The sequence below is a fragment of the Taudactylus pleione genome, unplaced genomic scaffold (genome assembly GCF_031769625.1).
Source record: "Taudactylus pleione unplaced genomic scaffold, aTauple2 ptg000090l, whole genome shotgun sequence".
NCBI lineage: Eukaryota > Metazoa > Chordata > Amphibia > Anura > Myobatrachidae > Taudactylus > Taudactylus pleione.
In genome coordinates, this window is record NW_028284492.1 from 5,278,644 (window position 1) to 5,299,070 (window position 20,427).

Below are 20,427 nucleotides of genomic sequence, written 5' to 3' on the forward strand. Positions count from 1 at the left end.
TTACTGGACAAAAATATGAAACTTGAATTTGGTTCTTGAGCTACAAAACATCCCTGCCCATGAACATGTCAAAATGTAAGATGCTGTTCTCTCCAGACTTGAGGGATCCAATTTCAGATTGTGTTTGACACACTAATATTCTTACATTAGTCTTACAGGATTCTCATATTTCCACATTGTGCTGTTGGGGTACTATTCCAGTATTACACCACTTGCCTCTCACATCATGTACTATATGACACTCTCATGTAGCTCTGTTCTCTTACCTAACTACGCACATTTAATGGTTGTCTGCTATTAAATGACTCCCAAGATCACAGCAGGTGCCCTTGTGATTTTTTTTTTATTTTTTTTTTCCAGTGGTTGTGATTCCCTGGTAAATTCTCTGATTAGGGTGATTTATATTCAGTATGTTCTTGAATGAAGCAGATTTTCAATTTCTTGAACTGTTTTAACAGCATTTTCTACGTTTTTTTTTGTTTTGTTTAATAAGTGGGTTTCAACCTCCTAATAACCTACCTTGCACACTTGAGATTAGCTTAATATTCACTTTTTGAGCTAACCTGTCATTGGGTAATATCTAAATGACTCTTTGATAAAGCCCCCATGGTGTGGAGCGAAACCGGTTAGAGGACAACATTGGACCCACTTGGGATACCTCTAATAGCCCCCATACACCTACACGATTTCTGGACGATTACACGATTTTCAAGCAATCATAAGATGGATCTTGTGAAAATCGTGTCTTTTTTTTTTTTTTTAGTAATTATGATCCGATGCGCGCTCCCACTGTTCGTACAATCGTGTCTTCTGATCCATATGTGCAGCACATCTTGCCCGTCGTATCTGTATGAGGATCGTGCCGTTTATTTTGTTCATGCGATCCATCTTGTGGCATTTCAAGTCATTTCAATGACTGTTTCCCTGATGAGCCCCTGATGAGCCTGTGAGACAAAGGATCGATCTTACGACTGATCCTGTGCTAGAAAAACAACAAACATGCTGCAGGGACTGCCAGGGAGCTTCGGGAGAATCGTAGGGAAAACGTATCATTCACCTGATCTTATGCTGGTCGTTTAGGTGTATGGGCCCTATAAACACCTACCTGCAGTATTTGGAAGATTTCAGAGGGACATTACCTGGACATTTGCATTGCAGGGGCTGAGACTGGGATTGAGATCCGGCTGGAAGGAATTATACCCATGCAAGTTAGCTGCCGTACACTATATCCTAAGGAGGTTGTCTCTTCCCCAACCTGCCACTCCATCTCAGCTAAATAGCCCCACCGTGGATTCTTTGCGGGGGACTCTGCAAGGAATCTGTAACATTCAAGTGCTGGCATGGAGTTCTATGGAGCTTGTTACAATCTTTATTAAGTAAAAGTGTGACTGTGAGCTATAACTTGGATACACTTTGGATATTGCTTATTACAACTACTGCAGATGTGGATGATTTGAAACTGTCCCTTTTTTTTTTTCTTACATTTTTTGGACTTTAAAAATATATTTTTTGGACTTTAAAAATATTTTTGGATGGTTTATGATCCACCTCCTTGAACCAATCATATTTAAACATAGTGCTGCTATTTAAGCTAAATGTTTTTATTGATATAAAATATGCAACGTTGCTTTCTCTATATATTTGTGTATGCATTATAGGTTGGTATTGTGATTTTTATTTGACCGGTCAATGAATTAAAATGTATTTTTATTAGTTATTAAAACTGTTTATAGCAAATTTGTGAAGTGTATGCATCATGTCATGCCGTCTCTCTCTCTCTCTCTCTCTCTCTCTCTCTCTCTCTCTCGTGTGCAGAGGTCTATTTCTAAATTTGTAATATCTAAATGTTAAAGCAATGTTGGTTCCATAGTTCTCTTAAGCCGGGTTCACAATATATAGCACAATCTATTGTTTCGACATGGATCGGCACGTGCAAGGCGGTTGTTCATTGCATAGTCCCATCTGCTGTGCACATCAGGTGGAACGATGTAATGAACAACGCCATGCTGCTAAATGCATCATGTAACGCTATATTGCGTGGTCGTACAACGGATTGTGTAGTGAGTACGTCGCGCACATTATATTGTTACATCGTGTCGCTGTGTACAGCCATGTCTAAAAGTATTGGTTTTCACAAAGTTTGTTCAATGTTTTTAGACTTTTTGTCAGATGTTACTATGGTATACTGAAGTAAAATTACAAGCATTTGATAAGTGTCAAATAGGGGTATTCAATATGGGTGCGATAACATCGTTTTTTGCGTTAATATCGCACTTTTTAACGTTTTTGTGTTAATATCACTTGTTTTACTTTTACACCCTATTCAATTTCAAAGACTTATCGCAGTTTTGACAAGTCTTTGATAAAAAAACGGTGCTAACTTTTCACCATTGAATAGGTGTCGAAAAAAAAGTGCAGAATTGGGGTTTAGGGGTGCAGGCTTAAAAAAAATAGCCTTCACCCCTGAGATTGACATTTAAAAAAGAACTGTCAAAAAAAGTTTAAAAAAAAAAATAGGGACACCCCAAAAAATTGGGGTGCGAAAAAAAAAAAGGGAAAAAATTGTTAAACAATAGGGAAATAAATTCAGGGCTATTCTGCAAATATGCGGCAGGTGTTTTCTTGAATAGAATTATAGCGGCAGGTGCACAAATGCAGAATTTTTAAAAAATTACTTTAGGGACACCAAAATATGCTACTACCCATTTTCATGTACCCCAAATTTGATGGGACCACTTAAAAAAATGAAAAAAATAACCTAAGTGCTCTTCTGCATAACTTCTTCAATGTCAGGAAAAAAGCACCTGCTGCGGCTATTTAAATCCCCGACTTTCAATTAAAGGCTAAAACGGGGGTACCCATAGTGATCCCCCATGTTTTTACAACTTTAAGGGGGTCTTACAATTATTTTAAGGAAAAATTTGTAACTTTACGCAAATCCAACTTCGGAGTTTCCCGTTTTCGTTAATTTGATATTGAATACGGGGATAAGCGGGAGCGCGCACCATACCTTTACGCAGAAAAAAACTCAGATATGAAACGTTAACTTCGTCAGGGAAGTTAACCTTTCATATTGAATACCCCTCAAAGGCTTTTATTGACCATTACAATAAGTTATTATGCAAAGAGTCAATATTTGCAGTGTTGACCCTTCTTTTTCAAGACCACTGCAATTCGCCATTACATGCTGTCAATCAACTTCCTGGCCACATACTGACTGATGGCAGCCCAATTTTGCCTTATCAATGCTTGACGTTTGTCAGAATTTGTGGGTTTTTGTTTGTCCACCCGCCTCTTGAGGATTCACCACAAGTTCTCAATGGGATTAAGGTCTGGGGAGTTTCCTGGCCATGGACCCAAAATTTTTATGTTTTGTTCCCCGAGCCACTTAGAGCACCTTGCCATAAGGCAAAAGTGATAACTATCATGCTGGAAAAGGCATTGTTCGTCACCAAACTGTGCTTGGATGGTTGGGAGAAGTTGCTCTTACCATTCTTTATTCATGGCTGTGTTCTTAGGCAAAATTGTGAGTGAGCCCACTCCCTTGGCTGAGAAGCAACCCCACACATGAATGGTCTCAGGATGATGGTAGACACATGACTGATGGTAGCGCTCACCTTTCCTTCTCCGGACAAGCGTTTTTTCCATCATCAGAGAAAATAACTTTACCCCAGTCCTCAGCAGTCCAATCCCTGTACCTTTTGCAGAATATCAGTCTGTCCCTGATGTTTTTCCTGGAGAGAAGTGCCTTCTTTGCTGCCTTCTTGCCACCAGGCCATCCTCTTCGCCTCACTGTGCGTGAAGATGCACTCACACCTGCCTGCTTCCGTTCCTGCGCAAGCTCTACACTGGTGGTGCCCCGAACCTGCAGCTGACTCAACTTTAGGAGATGACCCGATAAATGGTTGATTTAGGTGCAATCTTACTAGCAGCAATATCCTTGCCTGTGAAGCCCTTTTTCTGCAAAGCAATCATGACTGCACGTGTTTCCTTGCAGTTAACCACGGTTAACAGAGGAAGAACAATGATTTCAAGCCCCACCCTCTGCTGTTCTAACTCAATCAGCATGACAAAGTGATCTCCAGCCTTGTCGTCAAAAACACGCTCACCTGTGTTAACGAGAGAATCACTAACATGTTATCGGGTCCTTTTGTGGCAGGGCTGAAATGCATTGGAAATGTCTTTCTTGGGATTAAGGGCCTGATTCAGACCCGCTCGCGAGCGCTGAACGCTCGTAAGCGGGTCGATGGTGCCCTAGTGCGCGTGCGCACGACGGAGGCAGCTCCGTCGTGCGCATGCGTGAGACCCAGATAGCGACAGCCAAGCTGTCGCTCCGGGTCTCGCACCAAAGGGGGCGTGCTGTTGATGTTGAGTGACAGCACGCCCCCTTTGGTGGGCGTGATGGGGGCGTGGCTGCCAGATGGAGGCATTCCCATGGGAACGCCTACCATCTGGGTCCGGCCCCACTGACATCACTAGTGATGTCAGTGGGAGTGATTCTTGGCTCTGATAGAGCCAAAAGCACTCCAGGGCTACCGCAGGGTCTCGTCGAAAGCCCGATGGTCGCGATGGTCTTGACCATCGCGACCATCATCATGGAAGCTCGCATAAGCTGTGGGTGGTCACCCACAGCTATGCGAGTGTCCAGGAGGACGCTTCAAAAAAAAAAAACAACGCCTTGATTCAGAGCAGGCGCTCGTTCAGAGCGTCCGGCTCTGAATCAGGCCCTAAGTTCATTGTAAAGAGGGACTTTGCAATTAATTGCAATTCATCTGATCACTCTTCATGACATTCTGGAGTTTATGCAAATTGCCATCATAAAAACTGAAGCAGCAGACTTTGTGATAACCAATACTTGTCATTCTCAACTTTTGGCCATGACTGTACACACCATATAATGTGTACCCAGCTGTGCTTCTTGGATCTAAATATCATTCCTTAAAGATTCAATTTGTATGACTTGCAAACCTGAGTAACAGGCTGTTTGACCATAGCGTCTTCTATCAGTGCAGAGGTTTACAGGTATTATACCTGGAGATGCTTACCCATTCTAACTACTTACAAGTGTTTTTTGCATTTGTGAATGGTAGAAAAATAGGTGTACTTCTTATGAAAAAGGCAGTTCAAACTAGAAATGTAAAAATGTAAGCGATGTGACACTGCTTTTAGGGTATCAGCTCCTTGTGTCACTAGTTTTATTTTCTGGTATCTGATCATGCATTGGAGAATAGAGATGTGTAAAGAAGTGATTTTCCTTATCCTAAAAAAAGTCATCAAAATGTTGTTTGTTTGTGCCTTTTTTTTCTTTACAATTAAACATCCTTTAGCACATCCTTCATGTGTATTTAACATAAATTAAGTTTAGTGGTCTGTCAAGATCAACCATCTTGATAAAACATTTTACCTTTGTGACTTATGTTGAATTATAGATGTTTGTGTAACCTGACTTTTTCTTTTCAGTTACAGTACAGAACGGTTCAATGCATCAGAAGGATGCAGTAAACGATGATGACTTTGAGCCATATCTAACTAGCCAGACGAATCAGGTATGATAAAATTGTGACTATTGAAAATCATAATTTGTATGTAAATTCCTTAATTTATGTTTCAGGCATTGTCTGCAAGATTACAGCATGCATCACTGATGTATGTGGCTTTCATTTAAGCTTTTCTGTGCTACAAATCCCCACTGTATACTGAGAATATGTGTGTATTTTCACTTAAATGATATTTATGTATAAATTATTTAATTAATAAGTAAGTTATAAATAAGTTATCCCTATCTGTAAATAATTGTAACATAAATACAAAATATTGTCTAATGCCACCCAAAATTGATTGATGTAATTGGCCTTTAATTAAAGGCCAATTACATTTTTGACAAAATATTTAAATGGTTTTAGCCTTAAGCACCATTTACCTAATAACATTGCTCCTGTTTTCTTTCCTTTATTATGTACTATGTGATATTTCAACATGCGACTTTGAAATATTTAGTCCCTTTCATTACCTGGGTTTAATACAGTTGTTCTATAAAAGCAGAATATCTTCATATTTGCAACTGATGCTACTGCTATGGATGCATTTACCATACTGCTAACAGGTAAAAGACCCCATAAAACATGATAATAAACCATAAAATAGTCAGTCTCTCTCTCGCTCTCTTTAAATTTTTATATATATATATATATATATATATATATATATATATATATATATATATAAATATAATCTGATTCTTCCCTATAGTAGCATAACTTCCTAAGTATTTGCTTAATATGGAAACTTGCTTTTAAAATAGCAGGCTTCATATTCTTGTCAATTAGTTTGCAGGGTTAGAAATATGCGTGTCATGTTACTGACAAACAATGTGTTCATTCCGTGTTTACTTGTGTGAACGACAATTGTACTTTTTGTGGACTTTGAAATGCAATGAATAATTAATAATGTCATAGCTGAAGGAACCATCTGGTGGGAGAGTAATCTATAATGAAAGTCTATAATCTCACACTGCCTCACATAAAAGTATAAAACATATTTTCTTAAATAATAAATGGCTAGTATTTTTGGACTCGACGGTCGCCAGGTTGCTAGCTATTGTGACCACATTATAGGCTTGTGCCATTCCATTCTCATGCCACCCGGCTCCAGGCACTGGCTGGGGGATTGTGAGGCTGTGTCTGTGTGGCAGACAGTGAGAGCTGTGATGGGGAGTAGGTGGCAAAGCCCACTTACAGCTCTCTAAGGTGCAGCTGCTACACACACTGCCTTACAGCGTTATTAAATAATCCTATGAAACCGCTAAACCTTTTCAGATGTGTCTTAACTCCTCATGTTTCACATCTTTGATTCGGGGGTATGGCCACATTGCGATTATAGCATGGCCATGCCTGCAACTTACGCACTACTTCTCCATGCACCTATAATAAGTTGTAGATGAGCAGTGAATGGGGAGTTACCTCTCCCATTACAGGATAGAGCCCTCCTGTCTGAATTATCCTGTCTAATTCGGGCCAGTTGGCATATATGGGTTTATCTATGCTTCAGGAAATGTGTAACTTGTGCTTACAATCTGGTCATTCCATCAAATAGCTTTCACCTTTTGAAGGTACTTCTATGAAGCCCACTAATTGTTTTCTAGTACTGATGCTTTCAAAGTGGAACTATGGGAGAGGAATGCTGCTAACTGGGCAGGTTTATGGTCTAAAACAGTGTCTGAAGGTACCAAAATAACTTTCACAGAAATATTCTCTGTGAAGTGCTGCAGAATATGTGTGCGCTACATAAATAACTGATAATAAATACAATGTTAAGTGAGCAAAGTATTCCAGACTATAACAAGATCAACAGAATAATCCGTATCTTGTTTAAGCATCTTTTTAACTTTTCCTATCAGAAATATGAGTGCCTACACTTGTGGAATCAAGAGGACAGCCTAGAATAGACCAATTAAGGACGAGTCAGACCTAATTTATATTGTACCAGGTGTTAAACCATGCCCCTTGTTGATGTCTGTTTACTTTTTGTGCTAATACAAGACATCAGTATATATTAAGTTTTATGTTTTAAAGAGAATTAGTGGTATCCATTTAAAGTAAACTGTATATATTTCTTTTTTTTCCATTGCAGAGTAATAGCTATCCACCAATGTCAGACCCTTACATGCCTAGTTATTATGCTCCATCCATTGGATTTCCTTACTCCCTTGGCGAGGCTGCATGGTCCACCGCGGGAGACCCACCAATGCCATACTTGTATGGACAGATGAGCAATGGGGAACACCACTACATACCGGATGGAGTGTTTAGTCAGCCTGGAGCTTTGGGGAACACTCCTCCTTTCCTAAGCCAGCATGGGTTTAATTTTTTTCCTGGGAATGCAGATTTCTCCACATGGGGGACAAGTGGATCTCAGGGACAATCAACGCAAAGTTCTGCATATAGCAGCAGCTATGGATACCCACCTAGTTCCCTTGGTCGAGCCATTGCTGATGGGCAAGCTGGTTTTGGCAGTGACACTCTGAGCAAAGTACCAGGTATTAACAGCATCGAGCAAGGAATGACGGGACTGAAAATTGGTGGCGATATGACTGCTGCTGTAACAAAAACGGTCGGTTCAGCTTTGACTAGTATAGCCGCAAACAGTGTGCCTCCAGTTAGCAGTTCAGCACCCAAACCAACCTCTTGGGCTGCCATTGCTCGAAAGCCAGCGAAACCTCAGCCTAAACTAAAACCCAAGGGCAATATGGGTATTGGTAGCACTGCAGTTCCCCCACCGCCTATAAAACATAACATCAATATTGGAACTTGGGATGACAAAGGGGCTGTGGTAAAGGCTCCTCTCACCCAACCAGTTCTGCCTCCTCAGCCTGTAATTCAACAGCCTCAGCCATTAACTCAACCTCTACCCATGGTGCAAAACCAACTGCCTCAACAGCAGCTTCTGCAACAACCACAGCAGCAACAAGGACCTCAGCAGCAGGCCCCAACACACCAGGTACAGCAGCAGCTTCAAAACCGCTGGGTTGCACCTAGGAACAGGGGAGTGGGCTTCAATCACAACAATGTATCTGGCAATGAGAACTTTGGCTTAGGTGTGGTTCCTGTTAGCTCCTCACCTTCTGGTGTTGAGGTTCACCCTGTATTGGAGAAACTGAAGGCCATACACAACTATAATCCCAAAGACTTTGACTGGAGTCTAAAAAATGGGCGTGTGTTTATAATTAAGAGCTACTCTGAGGACGATATTCACCGTTCTATCAAGTACTCAATCTGGTGCAGTACTGAACATGGCAATAAGCGTTTGGATGCTGCTTACCGATCTTTGAATGGGAAAGGCCCGCTCTATTTGCTCTTCAGCGTAAATGGAAGTGGACATTTTTGTGGTGTTGCAGAGATGAAGTCTGTTGTGGACTATAATGCATATGCTGGAGTCTGGTCCCAAGATAAGTGGAAGGGAAAGTTTGATGTTAAATGGGTCTTTGTCAAGGACGTTCCCAACAACCAACTGAGACACATTCGTTTGGAAAACAATGATAATAAGCCTGTTACCAACTCAAGGGACACTCAAGAGGTACCCCTAGAAAAAGCCAAGCAAGTTCTTAAAATAATTGCGACTTTCAAGCATACAACCTCTATCTTTGATGACTTTGCACATTATGAGAAGCGTCAAGAAGAGGAGGAAGCCATGCGTAGGGTAAGTGTATGTCAACTTTATCTCCTCTTTGGCTAAGACCTTGTGGTTATTTAGACAAAAAAGAAATTGGTGACCAAAACCTATGCGCTAAATAACATTCTATGAGAAGGTGAAAAAATTCAAAAGATGATACTTCCCTTCAATGATGAGATGTTCCATGTCTCAAAATATTTTCATCATAATAAGAGACAAAACATACACAATAAAGTGTAATTTTGTATAAGAGATCTTAAAAATAATTACTAAAATTGTTTAAAATAATTTTTATTCATGCAGAATTTAAAATGAGTCAGAGGAAAACACAAACATTCTATTGCACAATTGGAAAGTATAAATGATAGCAAATAAAGTGCATGAGGCATATGAAACTGGGCTCTGGTATGGACCCGACAATTCAGTAATAATACTAGCTGAGCAATGTTCACAAGATAAAGTGCATAGTAGTATAAATATTAAGCTCTGATATAGATCAAATAAAGTGCAAAAAATCTATGCGTTAGACCAGTGGTTCCCAAACTGTGCACCGTGGCACCCTGGGGTGCCTCAGGACACTGGGCCGGTTTCTTTCAGGTAAAACTCAGTCAAAGATCCTCCAAATAGTCCCGAACAGGTGGCATGCAGGGCTGGCCAACTCGTTTTGAGCTGGGATCTTTATCAAGGCTGTGCATGCTGTCCAAATGCCTAGCCTTAAATAGGTGAATCATGGGTTTAAGGCAGGCCGGAAGTGTCTCGATCCCATACTTCCGGTTCCACTGCAAAACAACCGTAAGTGGTTCAATGGGGTGCCGAGGTGTACATTGCTTTATTTGGGTGTACATAGTCGCTGCCGGAAATGACGCTCTTGCACTTCCTGTTCACGGCAAGAAACGGAAGTGCATCTTTGTTCATCAGGTGTATGCGGCTTCATCGGAGTGTGCTAGAAAATGGTGGAGCTTTGTTATGGATACACCGTAATTGGAATGAGTAACAGGAAGTGGTCATAAATAAACTTTGGATAGATCTTTCGTCGTTTGTAGTTTTTTATGCTCTGATGACCTAGTTCTTGGGGATTCAAATAAGAGAAGTCCATATATCCACAGGAATCCATTTATGAAAGTAAAAATATAAAAACAGGTTAGAGGCATATAAAACTTAATAAAATGTCAGGTAAAACAATGGTGGATTAAAAAATGACAAATTAAAAAATAACAGAATAATTGGAAGAGCAACAAGGAAAAATTGATGTGGGAAGAACTCTTACAAGAACCACTTGAGTTCAAAGTCCTTATTAAATCCTTCCGGAATAAGGGTTTTTAAATTTAAAAATCCAGCTCATTTTACATCTTGCTAATTTGGATTCCACATCTCTTTCCATGTAGTTTTTTACGTGTTCAATACCCATAAAATATTGAATGTTGGTAGTTGAGCAATTGTGATTCTTTTTGAAATGGTCAGAGTGTGTATTAAGTGCTTTTTTATTGTTGCGCAAGTGTTCTCCCATTCTGGTCTTTAATGCTCTTGTAGTGCGTCTGATGTAAAAGAGTCCGCATGTGCACTCTATTAAATATACCACATTGGTGGTGTGGCATGTGATAAAATCGGAAATGCTATGGCTTTTTTCTTTCACAGTGAATTTACTTTTTTCTCTTGGTACACTCTTACACATATTGCAACAACCACATCTGTGGAAACCTTTGGATCTGATAGGGTTTGAGGTGTTCACTTCAAAGGGGCTTCTGACCAATTTGTTTTTAAGATTCTCAGCTTTTCTATATATAAAATATGGTCTATATGGTAAAACTGAATTTAAAACTGACTCTTTCTGTAGTACATGCCAGTGGTGTTTAAAAATGTTCTCAAGTTTGCCAAAATGGCTGCCATATGTAGTAAAAAAAAAGACCATTAGTTTTTGTCTGTATTCTTTCTTGTTTTTGGAATAAGAAGGGCCTCTCTATTCATTTGGTCTACTTCTTTCTTCATAATGTCATTTTTTGTTGTTGTTGTAACTTCTGGCTAGGAAGTTTTGTCTCATCTCTCTGCTCTGTTCACAGTAAATACTGGAGTCAGTGCAATTTCTCTTTGTTCTCATGAATTGTCCTTTAGGGGACACCTTCTAGCCACCTATTCAGGTGTTCGCTATTGCGGTCAATGTAGCTGTTGGTGCCCATCGGTTTCTTATAACATTTTGTTTTAATACAATTTACTCGATGTATAAGGTGAGGTCCAAAAAATTGCATGTCGTATTACTGATATTAAAAGTGAATTGGATGTTTAGAGAATTGTCGTTGAGAGGTGTAGAAATTATGTAGTGATTATTTTGATCCCTTCCAAAAGAACAAGACCTCATCAATGTAGTGACGCCAGGACACCAAACTCGACCCCCAGTATTCACTATTCCAGATGTGGTCTTCCTCCCACTTCGCGAGGAATAGATTAGCGTAACTGGGGGTGAACTTGGTGCCCATAGCTGTGCCAATCCGCTGTATGAAATAGTCACCATTAAAAAATAAATAATTAAGGATGAAAGATATGCTGCCTTCAAATAAAGTGATTCTGTTCCTAACGAGGTTTTTTTTTTTTTTTTTAATCTAGGAACCACAATACTGCTTCTTAAATACTGCTATTTAAATATCGATAAGTTTATTTTTCATACATCGTCCTATCCATGATGACAATGCTTCCACACTTACCTGATGGTTCAATAATTATTGTTCTGTCATTTTGTAAGTCCTTAATCGCAGTTCTTTCCTTTCTGGTTAAGAGTTCCATTTATGAAAGTATTTTTTATTAGTAATCTTTTCAATGTCATCCAGCACTAATTTGGTAAAGCTATATCTATAAAGCTCCCCTTGATGTGCGACGGATAGAAGGATGAATTATTTTTAAAAGGAACTTGTTCTGTATTTATTTCTGGTTCCTAAGTTAAGAAAAATGTCTTTAATGTAACTTTTCTAATAAACTTTTAAACATCAATGAAAGATTTAAAATTGTCCATCGCACACATGGTGCAAACTTCAGGCCCCTTTGTAGGATTTTCTCTTCGTAAGGGGTTAGAACTCAAGTTAAAGATTCTAAAAGGCTGTTCTTCCACATTTGCTTTCGTTAGAATCTTGATTGTGTGCTTTAAATCTAGTTTCTCTTCTTTTTCTTTATTAGGTGCCCCACCCACCCCTCTTTCCCCTTCTGGTCTTGCTAACCTTCTCCAGTTTCTTGCTGTCTTTAAAAAGGGAACATAGGAAGTTGAAGGATCTTATAGAGGTGTAAATCTGTTACAGGTTGAGTCTCCCATATCCAAATATTCCGAAATACAGAATTTTATTGGCATGACTGAGCTAAAACCTTTGATTTTTGATGGTTCAATGTACTCAAACTTTAAGGCACAACACTATTAAAAATATTGTATATTTCTCATTATGGTATGCAAATATTCCAAAATACGGAATATTCCGATATCCAAAATAACCCTGGTTCCAAGCATTTTGGATATGGGAGCCTCAACCTGTATTGGTATACAGTCAGGTGCATAAATATTGGGACATTGACAGAATTTTCCTATTTTGGCCTCTATTCATCACCACAATGGCTTTGAAATGAAACAAACAAGATGTGCTTTAACTGCAGACTTTCAGATTTAATTTGACGGTATTTACATCCAAATCAGGTGAACGGTGTAGGAATTACAACGGTTTCTATATGTGCCTCCCACTTTTTAAGGGGCCAAAAGTAATGGGACTATCAACTCAAAAGCTATTTCATGGACAGGTATGGGCTATTCCCTCGTTATTTCATTATCAATTAAACAGGTAAAAGGTCTGGAGTTGATTCTAGGTGTGACATTTGCATTTGGAATCAGTTGCTGTCGACTCTCAATATGAGTTCCAAAGAGCTGTCACTATCAGTGAAGCAAGCCATCATTAGGCTGAAAAATCAAAACAAACCCATCAGAGAGATAGCAAAAACATTAGGTGTGGCCAAATCAACTGCTTTGGAACATTCTTAAAAAGAAAGAACGCACCGGAGAGCTCAGCAACACCAAAAGACCCGGAAGACCACGGAAAACAACTGGTGGATGACAGAAGAATTATTTCCCTGGTGAAGAAAAACCCCTTCACAACAGTTGGCTAAATCAAGAACACTCTCCAGGAGGTAGGTGTATATGTGTCAAAGTCAACAATCAAGAGAAGACTTCACAAAAGTGAATATAGAGGGTTCACCACAAGATGTAAACCATTGGTGAGCCACAAAAACAGGAAGACCAGATTAGAGTTTGCCAAACAACATCTAAAAAAGCCATTACAGTTCTGGAACAACATCCTATGGACAGATGAGACAAAGATGAACTTGTACCAGAGTGATGGGAAGAGAAGAGTATGGAGAAGGAAAGGAACTGCTCATGATCCAAAACACACCATCTCATCAATGAAGTATGGTGGTGGTAGTGTCATGGCGTGGGCCTGTATGGCTGCCAATGGAACTGGTTCCCTTGTATTTAAGGATGATGTGACTGCTGACAAAAGCAGCAGAATGAATTCTGAAGTGTTTCAGACAATATTATATGCTCATATTCAGTCAAATGCTTCAGAACTCATTGGACGGCGCTTCACAGTGCAGATGGACAATGACCTGAAGCAAACTGCAAAAGCAACCAAAGTTGTTTAAGGCTAAAAAGTGGAATGTTATGCAATGGCCAAGTCAATCCCCTGACCTGAATCCGATTGAGCATGCATTTCACTTGATGAAGACAAAACTGAAGGGAAAATGCCCCAAGAACAAGCAGGAACTGAAGACATTTGCAGTAGAGGCCTGGCAGAGCATCACCGGGGATGAAACCCAGCGTCTGGTGATGTCTATGCGTTCCAGACTTCAGGCTGTAATTGCCTGCAAAGGATTTGCAACAAAGTATTAAAAAGTGAAAGTTAGATTTAGGATTGTTTAATTTGTCCCATTACTTTTGGCCCCTTAAAATTACCCTCAAATTAAATCTGAAAGTCTGCAGTTAAAGCACATCTTGTTTGTTTCATTTCAAAGCCATTGTGGTGGTGAATAGAGGCCAAAATATGAAAATTCTGTGAATGTCCCAATATTTATGCACCTCACTGTAGGTTCTGGGAGGGACATGTTTCTTAATAATTCTTTTATTATAACGATTTGGGGTGGTCCAATTGACCTGAGGTTCATTCCTATGTGTCTTCCAAGGTTTTTGAGAGTAATCATTGTAAGTTTGAAAAAGGTCTGCTATTGTACTTAGTAGTTCTTATCTCATCTCTATAGTTATACACTCTATTATAAGGAAAGTGTTTTGTTGATGGTGTCCGATGGTATGTTATATGTATGGGTCTCTTCAAACTCTTTATTTTCCTTCAGATTATTCTTTGATTTTGTCTTTTTTTTAGTATTAGTGCTTCTTCCTTGTTTAAGGAAATTTAAATCTCGTTGGAATTTTTTCCATTTTTTGTTTATTCATTTCCTGGTGTTCCTTTCTATTTTTACTTCAGCTTCCATTTCCATACATTCTTCTGAGTCCTCAAATGGATGAATCAGTGCTTGAAGAATTTAAATTCTTTTGTTCAAAATTTTCAATTCTTGTCTTTTTTTTAATAATCAAATCCATAAGTGAGAATGAACATGGATTTATAATTGTTTCCCATTCCTTTGTAAAGGTCTCTGATGAATCGCAGAACAATGGTGTTTTTTTGTTTGTTTTTTGATCCGCAAGACCCTCTGGGATAACTTGCTCCGCTTGGTATTTCTCCAAGGCTGCTTTTTCCTTAAGTAAACAGGAGCTCATAGTGGTCATAGCGGTCTTGATATTATCATCAGTGACTTCAGCTTCGTCACAATTTAAAGTAGAAAGCTGATTTGACTGTATTATTTTATTCTTGTGATTATTTGTACAATATTTAGAATTTAATTTCCCCATTGTAGTGTTCTTTAGATATAGCCGGCTCATTGAGAATGATTTCTATATTTTTTTTTCTCTATATTACTTCCAGTGTTCGGGTTTATAATTGTGTCTTTATAGAGATGCATATTTTGCTTCATTAATAGAAGCCATTTAACATCACTGCCCACTGGTATATCGTCAACTCATTTGCTACCTTAACTTCATCCCGATACCATTTTCTCTTTGGTCTTTGACCTCCAGTAATTAACAGCAGTGATGGGAGGGCTTTGTGCCGAGCTCATGTTTATGCAGAACGGCTCAATACATTTGCAGACACAAAGCTGGAATCTGGTTTCCAACAACAGCCTCGCTGTCTGGTGAGGTGGCCAGAAACTGTTATTTATGCTTCTTGGCTCCTAATTCCTGGGGCCAGGAATTGTGTGTGTGTGTGTGTGTGTGTGTGTGGCGCTTTCAAAGGGGGAAATTTTGGGTCCATGGCCAGGAAGCTCCCCAGACCTTAATCCCATTGAGAACTTGTAGTCAATTCTCAAGAGACTGGTGGACAAACAGAAACCCACAAATTCTGACACACTCCAAGCATTGATTAGATAAGAATGGGCGGCCATCAGTCAGTATGTGGCTCAGAAGTTGATTGACAGCATGCCAGGGCGAATTGCAGAGCTCTTGAAAAAGAAGGGTCAACACTGCAAATATTGACTCTTTGATAAACTTTAAGTAATTGTCAATAAAAGCCTCTGACACTTATGAAATGCTTGTAATTTTACTTCAGTATACCATAGTAACGTCTGACAAAAAGGTCTAATAACACTGAAGCAGTAAACTTTGTGAAAACCATGTCATTCTCAAAGCTTTTGGCCATGGCTTTACATGTCTCTCACGCTGGTTTCACGAAGATGACAGTGAGTTCAGAGGACTCCACGGTGACCAGATGTCAATCCATAGAACATTTAGAAACTTGTGGAAGGGAGACTTGCAGCATGAATGTGACAAATATGTAGCAGCTATGTGATGCTATTATATGTACATGGAACAAAATCTCTATGGAATGTTTCAAGCACCTGGTTGAATGCGTGCCACTAGGAATTCAGGCTTTGCTGGCGGCAGTACTAGAAAGGTATACCTAATAATGTACCCCCTGATTGTATGTTGCGTGGAATTAGTATATTCCAATTTATCCTGTACACACCTTCTCTAATGCAGGTTTGAATGATGACCTCAGTTTCTCCCTATTCTATTCCTTAAATGGCATGTGAACTCAAAATGATTTGATTGACCCCTCATCTCCTGTCATTAATACTGTATCCAAAGCCCTCTCCCTCATTGTGCAGATCTTTAGTTATAAGCACTGTTAGGTAAACAGTTACCTCAGGGAACCCATGTTCACTGTATCAGCAGTACACAATAGCTTGCATTCATCTTTATCATATGTTGGTACATGCAAAGTTCTTCCGTTAACTCTTTAAAATATATATTTTATTTTGGGTCATTTAAGGAAAAACTTGATTTGTGTAGGACCTAATGCTTACCTAATGCTTTGGGCAGCCATAATCCATCCTCCCTCAGTTTAGTGTGTGACAGGTGAGATCAATACTCGCATCAAAATAGCGAATGTAAAGTTTTCACCTTACTGAAGTGTATAGTGGAGCACTCAATGGGGAGCGGTGGAAGTAGAGTAAGTGTGTTCTTTTTTTCATCAGACTGCTCTAACTGTTTTGGGGCAGTGCCCCAGCGTCCCTGCATAGATTTGAGCACTCATCCCTCCTCTGTTCACATTTCATTAATTGTCTTGTTTTGCAAATCTGAAAATGAGACGTGTATGCCTAAGGGGGTGATTCAATTGTTTTGGGCGTCCGTAGCTCCCGTCTGAAATGACGGGAGATATTTAATTATTTGCGTGACTAAACCCACACTGGTCGCAACTACCGCCTTTACGCGCCAAAATGCATGGGATTAGCCACATATAAAACGTCTTCTACTGTTCTAAGTGCCGGGTGCGCTGCAATTAGTACGTGCCTGGCACCCCTCTAGCCGCAAAGTCTTACTTCATGCAGATGTTTGCTTGCACCAGCAGGGTGCTAGCAAAATTGCCAAAGTGCAGCCTAGATGATGGGTGCCCAAAACAATTGAATCTTAATTGTCTTGTTGGTACCCACTGACAAAGGATTCCGGAATAGGGCTAATGCTACTAGGCATTGGTCCGGGCATTCCTAGATCTGCCACACCCCCCACCTTTTTAATTATTACGTGTTTTCTAGAAATGCAATGCCCTTTTGTGGGATGGCCATGTACCTCCTGTTGATGACCACACCTACCCAATGTCTGGTACCACTGTCTGGCTGACCTCTGTTTAAGTGGCTCTGTTACTGCAGATTCGGAGAGGCCTGATAAAGAATTTTAGATCTCCCTAGAATTTGCTTCCTGGTAGGGAGTGGAGTACGGATACCATAATACTATGCTACAGCAGTGGTTCTCAAACCTGTCCTCAGAACCCTGAATAGTACACATTTTCCGGTCACCTAGCAGGTGCACAGGTGTATTCATTACTCACTGACATATTTTGAAAGATCCACAGGTGGAGCTAATTATTTCACTTGTGATTTTGTGAGGAGACCTGGAAAACATTAACGGTTTTGTGTCCTGATCGAGTTGTTTGAGAACCTGTATGCTACAGAATTCCCTCTTAATAATGGGTCCCTTAGATTGGGGTGTGCAGTCATCACAGGATATCATTGGCCAGTGACAGGTCCCAGAAAAAAGAAAATTGCCCCCAGCACACTGCAGATAAATCAAAAATACTTGTATCCTACATGATAATAGAAATTCAGAGGTATTGGTTTAAATACATTTGCAAATATATGAATAAGCGCTGGGCCGACGTCAAGGCTCCTCTATACCAGCGTCCCTAACATTAAGGGGTTCACGTCCGAGAAGCAAGGCACCCCAAAAAATTCCAGCCAAGGACCATCCCCAGGGCATCACACGAAAAGGGGAAAAAAGGTGATAGTGAAGTGTTAAAGGATAGGTGTGTAAAGATAAATCAATAAGTGGTAATGAGATGTAAAAGAATTAAAATGACATAAATAATACACAAACGAATAGAAAAGTCTCCCGGCGTCAGAAAAATAACAGGCGTCTAGATTTAGACGCCTGTCCTTTAACCCTCGCCGGAATAAAGCAGTCGGGAAGGCGGCTGTCAAGCTTACGTCAGCTGGCTTCCCGATTGCATCCCCACCAGACAGAGATGAGTACTTGGCTGGAATGTTGTAAGCCTGTAGGTTCACAAAGCAAAGTGATTCCTTAATTTACATGAGACTATCTCTGACATCATGCATGTTTGTTTTTATAAAAGTTTGGGTGGGTGAGTTGGGAAATATACAGATGTATATAAGTATGTGTTTTACTTATGTTTTCCCTTTTATCATATATAACATCTTAAAATGTACATCCTGTGGTCTGCAAAATACCAGAAACCCCTTTCTCAATCACATCACTGAACCATATTTTGGTGTTACAGAAAATATTGATAGTCTAACGTATATTGTAATCCATATTAATTTGTGTATAAAATGTAAAGTTATGATAAATATTAAATATGTACTTTGGTTAATATAATCAAGCTTACTGCCGATCTTTTGAATATGCATGAAAACCATTTTCAATCGTGTGGCCTGTATATATACCAGCAGGGGGCACTGTAATACTATACTTTACTGTAATCACACACAACCATGGAGCATTTGTGTAGGACTTGATGGGACTACTTTACGAGCATAGTAGCAGTTACCATCTGCAGTAATATTCATACATATAAACCTTCGTTATCCCTGTTCTTTAGTCCCTGCTTTTCCTATAACTTAAATGTTATGCTTCTCTCACATATACCTTCTGCCCTGCGGTTCTCTTGCTGTTTTAGCTTCTCTCTACATCCATATATAATGACAGGAGTAACCAATATGTGTCACCCAGCTACTGTGGAACTACACATTCCAGCAGGCCAGTTTTGTGGTTGGGGCATGCTAAAAGAACCTCCACCAGCTTGAGCCTGTGATTATATTGGTATCCGATTTACAGAGAGTCTGAACATTTAAAGGTTATTATAATTGAAACGTTTCATCGCAGAACAAAATAACTTTAGGTTTCCTTTAAAATAGCAATATTTTAGATGGTTTTATTTTAATCCTCATTTTAAATGTTTTGTAACACTACAGATGTTTCCTCATACACCTTGCCTCAATACGCCAAGCGGCATGAGCCGCCAGGTCCATTGCGCTGACTAAGACGCATCAGGAGACAGCACTGATTAATTTCCATACACGACACTTGTATATCTGTGCGACTGAGTCTATAAATGAAGCACAACGGAACTTGGTGTGGAAAATAAAATGCAGCTGCTGCATCATAGCATTTTGTATACAGCTTCAGACTCATTTGCAAACAGATATACAAGTGTCACATAACACATCAGTGCAGTCTCCTGGTGCGGCTTATGCTGGGTAGTGGGTACACACTTTAACAATGCATCGGTCAGCAGATTGTTCTGCTCTTAGAGTGGCTCATTCGTAAGCTATACACACTTACCAATCTGCTGTTCGATATGTCTGGTCTGACACATCGAGCAGCCGATTGGTAAATTTTCCCATCTAGTTGAGATGTCAGTGGGTTCCAGCAGCAAGTGTACAGGCGGTTGGCAGGTCACCCATACACACAGGCAGATGCATATCTGCATTGGCTGTGCTGCAGGGATGACCTGAGATGTCTGTGAACAACGTCATTTAGACATATTGGGTGTACTCGCCCACCACTGCAATACAGATATACTGCTGATTGATCAAACGATATATCAACAAGTGTACCCAGCTTTAGCCGCATTGCGACTAAGACGCCTTTTGGGTGAAAACGACACTTGCCGCAAGCAGTCACACAGGACCTGGCACGCTGGGAAGGGGCTGTTTGGCGTGACTGTAGCAATAGTGGAGGAGTTCAGATCTGTAGATTGATAAAGTAATCCCTGCTGGATTCCATGCATCATAGGTGGAGATGTAGCAAGCCTTCAAAAGTTGAGGAGCTAGAATAAGAAGCTGTTCAGCGTGAAATGTATACTTTATACATATAGTGTTTGCATTTCAAAGTGTATTATGTTTCTTAATTGTTCACTTTTGCCAATATTGGCTTTTCTGTTTTTGTTGTAATAATCTGGACCATACAATGTTTGTTTATTTTATTTTTTTGGAGTATTTCAAATATGTTAGTCAAAATTGATACTTAAGTGACACCCATAAGTGCTTGTTGAGCCTTTCATTCCAAAACCATTGGCATTAATATGGCATTGGTCCCCTCTGGCTTCCCAC

At 39.8% G+C, this 20,427-nt stretch overlaps 1 protein-coding gene across 4 annotated transcripts in view; it reads left to right on the forward strand.

Moving 5' to 3' along the window:
• YTHDF3 (YTH N6-methyladenosine RNA binding protein F3) overlaps positions 1 to 20,427 on the forward strand; it is a 37,378-nt gene that overhangs the window by 14,034 nt on the left and 2,917 nt on the right. For all 4 annotated transcript variants that reach the window (XM_088469319.1, XM_088469320.1, XM_088469321.1 and 1 more), the window contains exons 3-4: positions 5,461 to 5,546; positions 7,630 to 9,195. In XM_088469319.1, the coding sequence (XP_088325445.1) occupies positions 5,461 to 5,546; positions 7,630 to 9,195 (1,652 nt within the window). The remainder of the gene's footprint in view (positions 1 to 5,460; positions 5,547 to 7,629; positions 9,196 to 20,427) is intronic.